At 32.6% G+C, this 14,590-nt stretch overlaps 1 protein-coding gene and 1 long non-coding RNA gene across 5 annotated transcripts; one reads left to right on the forward strand and one right to left on the reverse strand.

Moving 5' to 3' along the window:
• Nucleotides 1–8,391: 8,391 nt before the first annotated feature.
• On the reverse strand, nt 8,392–11,962 carry LOC105130536 (histone deacetylase complex subunit). 4 transcript variants are annotated; one of them, XM_011033108.1, is made up of 6 exons: nt 11,515–11,962; nt 10,170–10,296; nt 9,529–9,668; nt 9,341–9,403; nt 9,178–9,246; nt 8,392–8,800 (listed from the first exon to the last, which is right to left on the reverse strand). In XM_011033108.1, exons 1-6 carry the CDS (start codon nt 11,728–11,730, stop codon nt 8,729–8,731), a joined length of 687 nt encoding a protein of 228 aa, XP_011031410.1. In that variant the 5' UTR covers nt 11,731–11,962; the 3' UTR covers nt 8,392–8,728. The 4 variants fall into 4 exon arrangements, with proteins under 4 accessions (XP_011031410.1, XP_011031418.1, XP_011031402.1 ...); XM_011033116.1 differs by having other exon boundaries at nt 9,341–9,400; nt 11,515–11,961; XM_011033100.1 differs by having other exon boundaries at nt 9,341–9,400; nt 10,161–10,296; nt 11,515–11,960.
• LOC105130530 (uncharacterized) lies at nt 9,296–9,684 on the forward strand. The gene is made up of 2 exons (XR_843253.1): nt 9,296–9,403; nt 9,529–9,684. It is a non-coding gene; the product is annotated as an uncharacterized LOC105130530 (long non-coding RNA).
• Nucleotides 11,963–14,590: the final 2,628 nt, after the last annotated feature.

A 14,590-nucleotide genomic window follows, 5' to 3' on the forward strand; every position in this document is an offset into this window, starting at 1 on the left:
TATTAAAATCAAATATTTCTTTATATGATTTTAAAAATAAATTTTCATACCAGTTTCATAAAATAATAATAATAATAATAATAATAATAATAATAATAATAATAATAATAAATTTATTCTCATATCAACCCTTTGAGATTAAATCTTTAATTTTATAAAAAGATGCTATTGTTACTTTAATAGATTCATATCTAGCTGTGAACAGATATGAACTTTGCTGTGGAATTTATTCATATTCTCTCACAGTCGTCATTGTAATTTGATATGATGACATCATGATGCTTAAATTTCAATGTAAATTCCATTTATATTAAGCTTCAAGATAGATGCGTTTTCACATGCATGCTACTTGGATGAATATTCCATGAGCTTTGAAACATATCATTCTTGTTGCAGGAAGGGATATTCCTCTTTTCTAAATACATAGCTATTAATTTCGATCTAGGGTCAACTTTGTGCGGGGTTTGGATTATTGATTAAATAAGTTGATTCAGATTAATAAATAATTTTTTTTAAAAAAATTAAAAATATCAAATTAAGTTTAAATTTAATTGACGTACCATAACTTAACCCATTAAATTAATCGGGTCAAATAACATTATTATAAGATAATTTTTTTTGACACTTTAGCAGAGATTGTTGACTAAGTCATGTAATCAACACAACAATCTGATCAGGGTTAATAATCTTGGCTTGATGGATTTTACAGCAAATTCAAAAGAGTTAGTATTGTAATCTACACTCGAGTAATACTTTTTCTATCATGAGAAAAACTTTTAAGTGAGTACGAGTATTTTTTATATTATGGTAACTTTTATAGTTATGATTTGAAAAAAAAAATTAATTTTTTTTAATTATAGTTAGTTTGATAAAATATATATTTAATTAAAATTATAATTAAAATTGATGATAAAAAAAAAAAAAAGTTTAAGAGTGTTTAGTTAAAATTTTATTTTAAAGTGATTTTGAAAATAAAATGACCTGAAAATACATGTATTAATTTTATAGTTTTTGAGTTAAAATATTATAGATTGGATTATTAATATAGTTTTTGGCTATCTTTTGTGTTTTAGTAGAATTTTTCATCTGGATTTATAGTAAATGAGAAGTCTTATGTTATGAAGAGAAAAAAATAAAGGGGTTTTAAAGGGAGAATAAGATAAATTGTGGGGTTTAAAGGAGAGTTTTAGAGTGATAAATATGTGTCATTTCATAGTGTGAAAAGGAGGAGAGTTAAAGGGATAAACGAGGTTTTACTAGAATTTGGTAATTAATTAATGCATTCTTTAACAAATATGTGATTTCTGAACCATAAAAAAAGATAAATAAGTATTTCAGACAAATCTAATGAGAAAATTTTTAAGAGATATGTGTAATATTGCAAATAGATGTATGGTAGAAAAAAAAAAGTTGTTTTGAAAGGTTTTTTTTATAATATTTATTTCTCTCTCAGTGATAGTATGTATTGTTGGTTGAAAGAGAAAAAATTGAAGTTTGAATTCTTGAGAAGCTAGTGTGAAATGTTTATTTTGAGATTGAGTTTCTATTTTATTTTTTTGCAAATTTCATATTTAAAAAACACTGATTAACAATTAACGGAAGATATTTTTTTGTGGTTTTTTCAAAACTTAAAAATTAGATAAATAAAATAAGTTTTACTTGATCATTGTGTTTTTTATAATTTGTGTGCTTATCAATTTTAAAATCATGAGTTAGTTTTGTTGAAAGACTAAAAAACAATTAAATTATAGAAAATAACTCACAAAAAAAGTAAATTTTAAAGGAATACTAATATATAGCGATCCAATATTAAGGATTTAAAACTAAAGAGATTAGTTAATTATTTTCTAAAAGAAGTATTTTAAATAAATATTATTTTAATGGTAAAAAAGAACAGAGATAATCAAGGGGATTCCTCTCATTATCTCCCGAAATACTCGAGAAAACATTTTGGCATTTTGCAGCCACAGAAGTCCTAAGACTAGCTCTTGCATAAATCAAGGGGTCATAAATCCTATGAGAGCGTAGCTACGGTCAAATACAAATTGCCTGAAATCGATAGGTTCGTGTAACTTGCTCCTCCAATTTTGACTGCAAACTCAGCCGAAAACAATCGGAACGTTCACTGAAACAAGTTACTAGGACCTCACCATCTTTGAGACCTCAGCAATTCCATTGAAGATAATTGAAAACTCAATATTTGAACCAGGAATATTAGCTGCACAATCCATGTATTTGCTTTAAATTAAGTGATGGAGAACAGAGAGTGAGTATTATTGAGTTGAAATGGCCGATCCTTTCAAATTTTCCCCACTTTTGTTTTTTCTCAGTAGAGCTTGCCGACAACAGCGCTTTCCATTATAGTTATAAAATTTGACCCGCTTTATAATCCTTCTCAATCCAAAATAATACTGTTTAAAAAAATCAAATCAAATCATATCTTAATCAATGTATTGACCCGTCAAGTTAATTCTCTTCTAATTCAATATGAAATCCAACTTAGATGTTTGGGATAGAGAATTATTGAATTAACTTACAGTGTCAAGTCGTCAAATCACCTGCTTTACTCTCTAGGTGAGGCTGTGTTTAATAATAATGTTTTTTTATATTAAAATACCATGATAAATATTCCATTGACCAATGTTTGAGGAAAAGGCAGCCAAAAAGAAATGTTTTTATTTAAATCTTTTGACCAAATTACATCCAGTCATTACATGAAAACAAAAGTTACTTAATTTGAGTTGGAGAAAAGCTGTAAAAGAAAAGTCCCTCATCGTGGCTGATTGATTGATAACAAAGAACTTCCACGTTGTGGGATCAAATTGAATCTTTGACCAAAAAGGGTTGGAATCTTTTGTAGTGTTCTTGATCGCAATAGTGAGTGATGTCGTGGAAAACTCAATCATGGGGACTTTTCCAAGAGTAGAGACGATGGAATTGTGGAAACTAACGGCAATAAATGATAGGAAGAACCCTTGTTCTCGGGGCGGAAAATGTTTGACAGCGCCATGTAGCCTGGATATATGCAAAAATAATCGACTGTCGTGACCAAAACTACTACGACTTTGAAGACTGATTGAAAGGTAAAGAAATTACAACAATTGTTCCTGTTTTTTATGGTCGGAATTTCCTCCTTCCACGGTGAAAATGCCGCTGATGAAACTCTCCATTCTTGCATTCTCGATATAGGCGCTTGCACTTCATAATTAGTTAAGAGTATCATATTACTGTGATGGGAACTGGATTCATCATCGCTATAAACATAAAAGACAGGCGAGGACGTGAAGAACAAAAGAAAACGATGTGTTATGTCCCATTTATGCTGAATTGTAAAAACGAAAAATCCCCCCAGTTTTGGCAAAAACACCAAAAATTCTTTCATTTTTCATCCTAAATAATATGGTTTTTTGAAAGTATCTATCTTTTCGGTTTTATCGAGAAATTGATTGGAAAAAACCTTTAAAAATCTTTCTGATTCCTCCCCTTTTCTCTTCTAATGAGAAAAAAAGAGATAAATATGAAAAGAAATATTCATGTATCTTTCTAATTAAACTTCATCATTAACAACCACCACTCAAATCAAAATTCAAACTAAACCAACAATACAATGAAGATGGGTTTTTTATATAATTATTATTATTAAGAGTTATAGAGAAAGAGATGGATTTAGATTATTTTCATGGAATTTTTCATAAATCCTTATTGTTTGGAATAAATTTAAAAAATCATTTTGTTTAGGATAGAAAATCAAGGATTTTTTTTTCTGGATGGTGTTTGTTTTCTAATTAAAGTTAGGAAGCTTTTTACAACCAGGCCTTCCATACATTGGGCCAACTTGCCCAGCACCACCTCCTTTAAAAACTAAAAGAAGGGACAAACTAAACTTTGACATGATCTGGGACAAATGGGCCTTATTCCCAGAGTTAGTCCAACTAACCTACTTCGATTTTAGGCCTAGGCTAACCCCTCTATCAAACAACTTCTAGCCCATCTGAAACTATATAGATTGGACACACAGATCCCCATTGCTTGGAACTGTTTGTGATCGGTGATGCCATTACTTGATCATTGAGGGCCCAATTTGCTCGCTTTTTTTTGGAAGGACTACATGATGGTTGCAAGGGTTAGGAATTTGCAAGCCATCTAGAGACAAGAATCGTGTCCGGGATACCCTAGTATTCTCGGCTCTTAATTACTTGCGCTAACGCATACCGTGCTGATAGTCTCCATTGTCGAGCAAAGAAAAACTCACTTCACATTGTTCTCCCATGGAAAATAAGAAAACTAACACAAAACCCTTCCGAGAATACCATGAGGACTTCATTCTGCTTAAGGGTTCTTAATGGACAATGCTCGAGAGCCTGCTTGTCGCCAGTGCTCTGGTCAGCCCAGTGAAAGATATAGAAGATGTTGAGGCCTGAGGTCATGAATCAAAGGCTTCCTCTAGTTACGCTCTAACCCTCTAGCCCAGTTAAAAATCAATAATCGACGGGGAAAGGGAAAAACTTGAATAAAAGGAACATAACGATGTCCATTTGACAATTTTGTAGGTGGAATGCATTAATCCATATTTATAAGGTCCTCCCGGCTCAAGATCCGGTTGTGAGTTGGGAGGGTTAACCTGTTCGAGTCTGTTATTTATAGTCCTTTATTGAAAACAATCATGGCGAGCTTTGTTTTCCTCTCTATCATAATTTTAAAAAATGTTTCGGTAAACTGGCATAGATAATAAATAAGAAAGTAAAATAAAATAGTTTGCTAAAAATCTTAGTTTAATCGTAAGACAGAAGAAAGAGGAGAGAGAATAGGAAAATTAAAAAAAAAATGAGAAATTATAGTCACATGTAAGATTTGATGATGACACTTTTAGTATCATTTAAAAAAATTATAACTAGATAAATTAAACATCAAATAAAGTCATTAATAATAATAAACATAAATAAAGTAAATTATTTAAAGATAATGAGTGGTCTAGTTACTAAAAATATTGAAATTATTATCATCGAGGTTTTAATGTATTTATGATTTCTTTTTTTATTTTTTTATTTTTTGCCCTTTCCTCTCCCTGAAAAATTAGATACCATGCTTTCCAAAGATGTTATTTTAATTTTTATCAAATTTAGCCACATTTTAAAATCTAGCTCTTCATTTTTTTTATAAAGAAAAAAAATGCTATTTTTTTATTTAAAAAAATAGATAGCTGATTACGAGACTAGGTGTGAAATTTGAGGCTTCAGTTGTGTCAAATATACGCCCAGAATCTGCAGGGAATCCAAAGATGAAGGGAGTTCCGAAACTTTAACATTACGGCATCAAACTTCCTTCAGCAATTAGCATCTATGCCATGTCGTCGTCAACTTCTATTCCATGGGTTTGCCTGACATGAACCTCAGGCGTTTAATTACACCATTAATTCATTTCCTTCCCCGCAGGGTTTTTCGGGCGAAACTAAAGCTACGAGGATATACTATATAAAAAGTAATTGAAAAATAATATAATTTTATATAATCACTAATAGAAATCATGCTTGAATTAATAAATTGTTAATAAAAATTATGATTAAATTAATAAACTGCTGATAAAAACTACGGTTGTGTTTTTAGTTTTCTTGCTTTCTTCCTAATCCTTAATCCTTGCACCTTTCCGGTAAGAATTCATAACCTTCTTGGACCCCGCATAGATTGACTCCTTTTATTATAACCACATTTTCTACTCTCTCTTTCTCTTTGATATTTCCCTCCTCTCCGAACAATAATGATCGATCAGCTTTGAGTTGTCTCATGCTATAAACGTTTATATAATTATTAATTTTAAAATTCATAAAATTAATTAAAATATACATAAATTAATTTGAGTATCTAACATTAATTAAAAAAAATTATCAATCACCTCACCGATAACCAAATCTTCAAGTTCAGTAAAGCTTTCAGTCTCTTAGCGATTGCCTCTTCTCTCGTCTCTTTTTATTTCTTAACCCCTTTCTTTCTCGTATCTATATATGTTATTTTCTTGTTTTCTCAAGAGTTTTTGTTTTTTTTTTTTTTTTGCTTGATTTGTCGACGTAACACTGAAAGATTATTACCTGGAGCATGTATTGGCAAAGATCAACCTAGATAATTTTCTCTGATTGAAAATATAATAGCAAAAACCAGTCAAAACAGTTTGGTGTAGCCGTTGCTCCAATAATCAAACTAAGCTTGCCATGCTGTGGAAATAAATGTAATTGTCAAAAGGGGAAAAAGAAATGTATTGTGGGGTTTAATCTGTTGAATAAAGTTTGATCATAAGGACTATGAAGAAGAAGATGAAGAAGAAAGAATTTGCTGGTATTGTCTTGCTTCTTAGTGTGCCGGGGTAGAATTTTTGAAGCCTTGCTTTGAAAATCAGGTGGAACCATCGGCTTTCGAGCTCATCCAACATGCATGTTAGTGCTACTTTTCCATCTCTCGTCCATGTTACCTTTTATCAAGGAAAGAAAAAAAAATGATGTGTGTTTCAATCAACGCGGGGTCCAAGAAAATTAGGAACTTGTGTTAGAAAGCAGCGAGGAAGCAAGAACATCTACGAATATGATGGACATGGAAACGAAAGATGCAACCGCTATTTTCTTCAGCGGTTTGATAATTCAACCGTGGTTTTCATCATCTGAACCGCAGTTTTTATTAGCGGTTAAATAAAAATATGCCATTTTGCAATTATTTTTCTATCCCATGCTATATCCTTGGAACTTTTATCATTTTAGTTTCGGAAAATACAAATAGGGCAACAGTTTTCCATCGAACTCACTGTTAATGTGACCAAAATCTATCACAGATCATGGCCCAAAGCAAATTGGTACGAAGCTGAGCTCTGGAAAGAGAGAGGGTAGACCTGTAGACGATAAAGCAGTGTATTTAAACACACACAGGAATCATCGAAAGCAAGGGGTTCAGGAAATCTCATCCCTTGATCAGTCCTCTATACCGACAATAAAATAGTCCTAATAACCACACGGGTCCCGTTCCGATACGTAAGATCATGTCTGAACTTCTTCCGAGGCCTAGAAAAGGACCCTTCTCCAATCAACAGCATGCTAGCACAGCCACAGCCATGTATTTTAATCGAATTGAAAATGACGTTCACTGCCTCTGGCCCTCGGCAAGGGAATGGATGGCGCTTGGCAGTACCTTCCCCCTACGTTTGGGATAGTTACGACATTAACTTTTCATTCTCTCTCAATTAAGTACATGGATTTTAATATTTTTTTTCCATCTGAATACATCAATTTCATACAGTATTGCCAATAAATACTGAATAATGATTTTACCCTTTTCTTTTTTGGAGGGAACTTTCCCTCCCAGATGAGTTGGAGCGTTTTCGAGTAGGCTTCCATTCCTTCCATCCCTCATTTTCCAATCTTTCAATTGAACGGATGAAAAGTTGACCATTAACAATTTCAAGCTGTGTGCCCATTTGAAGAAAAATGGAGGCTGTAACATTTCCATTTGGATTGACCCCCCATTATGTGAAAGAAGCAGAGTCATCATCCCTCGCTTGTTGAGAAAATCGATCAGATTAAAGCCGAATTGTAAAGGAGCAGGAGAAATAGTAGAACTATTTGGTTACGGGTTTATGAATCGCCTTTCTTTATCTTCTTTTTTTAAATACTGTTGACGCGGATTTCGATCATGGAAACAGATTATTGTGGAGGGAGGTGCAGTAAGTTCCATGTTATGACGATTGGATAAACCTAGCAACAAGTATTGTGGGTAATCGGCATAGTATCGTGTTAGGGGCAATCTGCGTACATGTGTTATAGGGTTTAAGACAACTAACAATGTACATGACATGCTTGTAGAAATGCTTCAGTGCAGCTATTTTGTATATAAATGAAGTGAGAATAATGTTTGAAGATGAAATTAAAACATGTCATGGATAAGACTTAAGAGTGGTCTGAAGCCCTGCCAATTTAATGCAAAATGCTTCTTTTGAAGTATGAATAATCCATTTGTTAAAATGCTTAGAAACAGTACATCATTTGGGAGGGAAAGTATGCTCCAAAATTGTTACATGGAAATCTGGATAACAAAAGCAAATTGACGGAAGCTCAACAGAAGAACTTGATTGGTGGTCTCGAAAAAAAATAAAAATCCACGTGATCCGTCGAGAAAAACTTGAAGAGTAGACATGCTTGTAGTGCAATTACCCCTTTAATTATTAGCTAATTACTTCTTTGTTGACCTAGCTAGTGGAGATTTGTTAAGGGTTTTCTTCACTTTAAAAAATATTCACCGTGGACCCCGCTTTCCATGGCCAATTAAAAGTTTCCAAATCTAAAGCGACAGCTCCCATTTCATCTTCAATATTAACCAGATTATCATTAATGAAGCACAGGACCCCTGACACGAGGACATCAAATTGGCCAACAAAGATCCAAGAATATATACACTTTCGGAAAACCCATTTCCCTCAAAGTCAGCAGTACATTAATTAAACCAAGCTTAGAAGACAGCACAGGGACTTCCTTCTTAGAGGTCCAGTCACCTCACCAGTTTTTACATATATCTACATAGGCTACACTAACAAAAAGAAGGAACCTCTATAGCTCTGACAGGGTAAAATACTAACCTAGTGATAGATACGATGATAAGCAAGCCAGGGATACATATGTTACACGGCGGGGGGGTGTATTCAAGTACCAAGTATCTGTTAGCATGGACAAAGAAACTCAGATATCCCTGTCTCAGGGTCATTTGCAGACGGTCTTCAGTCTTTTCGCAGCCTGAACAAATCCCACAATGACCTGCAACTCGTCCATTTGCTGCACCAACACAAGACATAATGTTCAGATTATGATTGTATAAAAACTCGAAACCTATTAGTAACCTTCCATTACAAACCCTTGTGTTTCAAAAAAAGGGAAAATAAATCCTGATAATTGAACCCAGGAACACTAGTGTTTCAGAGAAGCAAGAGCTTTTCAAATCTCCAGTTCAGCCAGCAACTACTACGAAAATACGAGCAAAATGTCTATCAAATATACTTGCCTACCAATTTTATTTTTTTCCTAAAAGCATCTAATTCTCAGTCCCATACAATACATTTAAATCGATGAATATATATATATATATATGATAGTAAACCACGAGGAAATAACTACCAGAAAACCATGCATGAATTGTCCAACTATTCAAGTACCTGCGACATAAAATGCCTCTGAACAACATCAATCAGTTGCTCCTTAGAAGGGTTGGGGATGGCATCCACCTTGAAAAATTCATGATGTTAATTAAGTTGGGCATGCTACAGAATGCATTGAGTTAATTGTTCAAGTTTCCCTCTAAAAAAAAAAAACACTCACAAGATTAAAATGCCGCCAATATCTCCACAGAGCAGCCATCTCCAACTTGCTGAGGTCAACCTTATTTAGTGAGAAGAGTCGATAAGAAAAAGATATTAATACATTTCTGTAGTTATTTCTTGTTAAAATCAGATCATGAAAGGAGAAAAAAAAAAGTGAATAGAAGTACTAAGTAAACTTTTATTTACCGTGGTCCCACGAGGTGTGGAGACAGAGCCCTTAGACTGCGAGTCACAAGAAAGAGACCTGCTCATAGTCTTGTGAGATGATCCTGTTGATTTATGAGTCCGATTCCTTGATCTATGGGACTTTTGGGTGTCATAGGATGCTGGAAAATTAGGAGTGACAAAAAACAAAAATTAAAAGGGAGGTGGCCCCAACCAAAAGAAAAAGAACTGATACAGGGGAGCTTTTAGCAATAGTGAAAAAGTAAAAGGTGGGAGACAGAATGGATCCTATGTGCCAAACTTTACCCCTTTCACTAATAATAGCATATAGTCGTATACTATTACGAACCTATGGTAAGAGTCCAAGCAAACATTTAACTACACCGAAAAGACTAAGGATTCCCCTAACCAATGCCATACGTTTTTTACCAAGACGATTGGAAAGGACACAGGTATCAATTAAGAAAGTTTATGAAGAAACATGGGTGCAAATAGCATGAACCAGCACAGCAGTGCAAGGTAATCATGAGATTGATGGATTATTTTCTGTTGAATACTAGGTATTGTTTCCACAACTTTTAACAGAGCTCTGCTAAAACAAGTCGCACTAAAATTTATCAGAAGACATTATTTATGAAGAGAGATTTACTAACCAAGCTCACCCATATCCAATCCATTCCATTGCACATTATCAAATTCCAGATCATCATCATCCTCATTGCCCGTGGGAGCCTCAATCACACTAAGGGCATTCCTCTGTAGCTTGACTTCTATGCCATTTGTCAGGACCTGTATTTTTATTGATGAGAGAATCAAAGATATCAGAACAAAGCAAATGCCTGGAATGACACCATACAGGTGATAAACTGATTCATAGACAAGTTGGTAGACATCAGCAGAGAGCAAAAGTCAAGATGCGGTTGAAATGAAGCAGTGAAGTAAATAAAATAAGTTCCATTTTGGAGTTTAGGCAAAGATAAATATTTTAGACTTTCCTGATCATTATACTAAAAATATCATGATAAGCAATTCACCCAAGGTAAAATGCTTCACTAAGCAAAAAGAAACAACAAACCACAGCAGAAAATGGGAACAAATACCAAATCTTTTTTTTTCCAATAATAAAAAAACCAGTTAAAGAGAGTGATAAAACGTTTGAAGGATATGACCTAAAGTGGAGTGGAACATTCTTTAAAAAACCAGCTTTATTGTCTTCCGCCCGCATCGAAAGATGTTTCAAATTTCAGCAGTCAAAAATTGAGAGGTATATATCAAATACAGACACTAGTTAAACAAATGGAAGGGGTATTCGAAGGAAAAATTAGGGAATTCCATCAGTAACCCAGGAAGCAAAACAAGTTTCAGAAGATGTTAAAAGAAGCCTGAAAAAACAAGCATGCAAGAGACTTACGGAATCTAATAAATTATTTAGTCCCAGTGAATTCAGATAATTTCTGAATTTTTTTATTCATTTATTTTTTTTGCATAACCAAAAGAGTATCATTAAAAAATGAATCAAAACAATATCCCCCGGCATAGCCCCATCATGCAAAGTTAAGAAGCAATCCAAAGCAGACAAAGAACACCAAAACAATCAAAATAAACCTAAAAACCTCAAAAATCATACATTTCAAGTCCCACATTACAAAAGGCCCGTCAAAACACCAGATCCATGAGTAAAAACCCACATGTAATGACAACCCATTTCCTGAACCCCTTAGTTATAGCTTCCAATTACCATAAAACGCCTTAATTCTTGCAAAGTTTGACATTTAAGCATTCATTCTCCACAATTTTATCTTCTGTAATAAGAAAATGAAAAATTAAAGCAAGTGGTCAATAAAATAGTATCACATTAACACAAAATCCAGACCCAAAACCATTAGATTGACCTGCATTGCAAAAGAAACTACCAATCAAAAGCAAACCAAACCACAGATGACAGTACATAAAAAACCCATTTTCCTGGATTCTTAAAACCCAAAAAAAAAAAGTCGAAAAATTTACCAGCCAATGCCACCCGCCAAGCCCAACAGCCTTCTTGACAACACCTTGAAGACCCACAAGCACCGACTTGGTACGGTTATTTCCAGTAACTACCACTTTAGTATGACGTGGCAGCACAGAAAGCTCTTCTTCACTGCTGTCACCACAGCTCTGTAAGTGAGAAAACCCTCCTCCAACTCCTCCTCCATTGACTGAACTCTCCATTGTCTCGAACATTATTAATAATGAATACTGTATCTATAAACAACTCAGTGAGTCAGAATTCGAGTTTCAAAACTCGAAATGAAGATCGTGCATTGCAGAGCAAGGCAGTGAATGTTTTGCGGGACGAGGGGAGAGATGTGGTAGTGAAATTTAGGGATTTTTGTAGGAGAAAAAACACAGTTTTTAGAGAGAGAGAGTATTGTGTTTGTATGGGAGAGAGAGAGAGAGAGTGAGAGTGACTCCTGGCTTTGTTTATTGGTTGTGTAACCATGAATCCCGACGAGAGAGAATGGACCAGTAGGAGGTCGACACGTGAGAAAGAGAAGATAGTGTCTTTAATCATGCATAAAAGCACTTCCTTAATAGCGGTTTTGGATTGGATTGTTTATTCAAGAGAGTTTGACTGTTTGACTTGTTGCCAGAGGCGAGGCTAGTGGGAGTGCGACTTGAAATGACGGAATTGACCTTCCTCCCAGTGCTGTGGTGTTTTTGAATTTGGAGTTGGTTTTTTTTTAATCTTCGAATGACTAAACACAGGAATGGAACAAGAAGATATAGAAATTGGGGTTCTTGTGAGGCAGGAATTGGGATACGTGCCTTCCTGTATTCTTGTTATTTTCAATTGAAGAATCATGATGTGATCGAGAAAAATAATTCTCGGAAGAAAATTATTCAGTAATTCTTTGGGTAGAATATAACTTTGTTTAATTATTTTTTTAGTATGTATTTAATATTCTAGTGCATGATGCTTTGCATTAATATCTTTTATTTAAAAATATATTAGAATATCTTTATCTTTTTATTAACATGTTAAAATTATTAAACAAATAAAATTAAAACTTTTTTCAAGTTAAATATATTTTTGAAATACTTTAAAAAACAGAAGCTCGGAACGCTTCCTTGGCCTCGGGGATTTTCATTTTCGAGATGTTTCTTTATCAAGTGTAGGTCCTGTTGAGATTCCTAGACATAATTCAATGCAATTTAGTTAAGAATTGAATTTTAAAAAAACATAAGGTGGAGTGGCAATTAATATATACTTTGTTATTCGTCTCTGGTATGGATTCAAATGATTAAAGTTATGCAAAACAAACCTTTAATGATTCGATTAGGTGTCAAGGAGAAAAATAATTTCTTTGATTTTTCGGAGAGAAGGAGCCTGTTTATATTCAATTAGTTTCATCTACAGATATATCTTAAGTTTTGATTTTAGCATAGATACAGTAATATTTTACATTGGATATGGAAATTACCTTGTCATATAATGGCTATATAGAAACCAACCCTAACTGCAATCGAAAATAAATAAATAAACTATAGCATAATTGATTTTGATTGATTTACAATGACTAATAATGATTGATTCCTAATGTAAGTAGATTGACTTTAACTAGTTTAAAAATAGTTGGGAAATTCCCATTAATTATTTTTTTATAGTTTAGTTGTTTTATATTTATTTTTGATGTTTTTAAAAATTACAGTTTATATTTTTATGAGTATAAAATAGACCAAGTTACATAGTAATTTATAAAAAAAATAATTATTATAGGCACAATAAAAACACAAAAAAATAAATAAGAAAAAAACTAAACTATAAAATAACAGGTCTATTTTACCACCGTCCATGTTTCTTTCTATAGTCGTCTATGAATGAAATAGAACAAGGGAGAGTTGTGTTTTTTTTTTTTTGTTTAAGGAAATGAAAAAATCTCAAAGGAAAAATGGTATTTGGTAATTTTATCTATCGCAGAGACAACAAAAGTTTTTTTCTTTTAAGAATAAACTACAAAAGCAAACGGGACGGAAAAAGGAAAAGGGAAACGGCAGAAGGGAAACGTAACGGAAACCCGAAATTCATATGCGGGGCCCACGAGCGGGGAAGGCGCTACCTTCCGTCGGTGGTGTCCAATCAGCCACGAAATACCAAATTTATTTGCTTTGCCTCCGTGTTGAAAATTAAAATAACTAAAAAATATATCTTGCCTTTATTTTCCCACCAGGTTTTCCCGCCACAATTGACCACCATCAACAGTTCGTTTCTGGTGTCAATATTCTAGTGACTGTTTAGGACTACACTTAGAAATTGCGTTTAAGTGTGTATTAAAATTGTGCTTCATTTGAAAAAAATTAGATTAATATTTTTTTATAATTTTAATGTGGGAGTGTAAAATAAATTTTTAAAAATATTTTGATATATTTTTAATTAAAAAATAAATAAACTATAATACTAAACAAGTGTTTAGGTAATGTTTGAGAGTTTAATAATAATTATTTTTAAAAGTATTTTTTATTCTGAAAAATATAAAAATAATATTTTTTATTTTTAAAAATTATTTTTAATACTAACACATCAAAACAATAAAAAAATTATAAAACTATTTAGTGATTACCTTACCAATAATTTGAATAATTGAGAGTTTAATGATAATTATTTTTAAAAGTATTTTTTATTCTGAAAAATATAAAAATAATATTTTTTATTTTTAAAAAATATTTTTAACACCATCATATCAAAAAAATAAAAATAAAAAAAATAATTTCAAGCAAAAAAAATCAAAAAATTATAAAATCTAGTTTTAACTATAAAAACAAAGAGGTATTTGGTCATTATTATTTCAGCACCGTATCAATAGTTGGATTAATTGTTTCGCCAGACACTGTAATCATTGTTTCACTAAATTTTAAGTTTTTTATTTAAAATTATTTTATATATATATTTTTCAGATCATTTTAATATCTTAATTTTAAATATAAATTTAAAAAATAAAAAACATATTTTTTTATACATTTCCAAAAAAAAATGCAGCCTCGCATGACCTACGTGCTCATCAAACCAGTTAATCGCCAGTTATGGGTCCCATACCCAATGTAT

The sequence above is a fragment of the Populus euphratica genome, unplaced genomic scaffold (assembly GCF_000495115.2).
Source record: "Populus euphratica unplaced genomic scaffold, PopEup_1.0 scaffold2.1, whole genome shotgun sequence".
Classification (NCBI taxonomy): domain Eukaryota; kingdom Viridiplantae; phylum Streptophyta; class Magnoliopsida; order Malpighiales; family Salicaceae; genus Populus; species Populus euphratica.

What these genes read in the sequence shown, in the direction of transcription:
- LOC105130536 (XM_011033094.1), bottom strand. Translation starts at nt 11,730, where the DNA reads ATGTTCGAGACAATGGAGAGTTCAGTCAATGGAGGAGGAGTTGGAGGA. An exon ending in CCACACCTCGTGGGACCACG is followed by an intron (nt 9,404 to 9,528) that starts GTAAATAAAAGT and finishes TTCTCACTAAAT; the next exon opens with AAGGTTGACCTCAGCAAGTT. An exon ending in ATTGGCGGCATTTTAATCTT is followed by an intron (nt 9,247 to 9,340) that starts GTGAGTGTTTTT and finishes GAATTTTTCAAG; the next exon opens with GTGGATGCCATCCCCAACCC.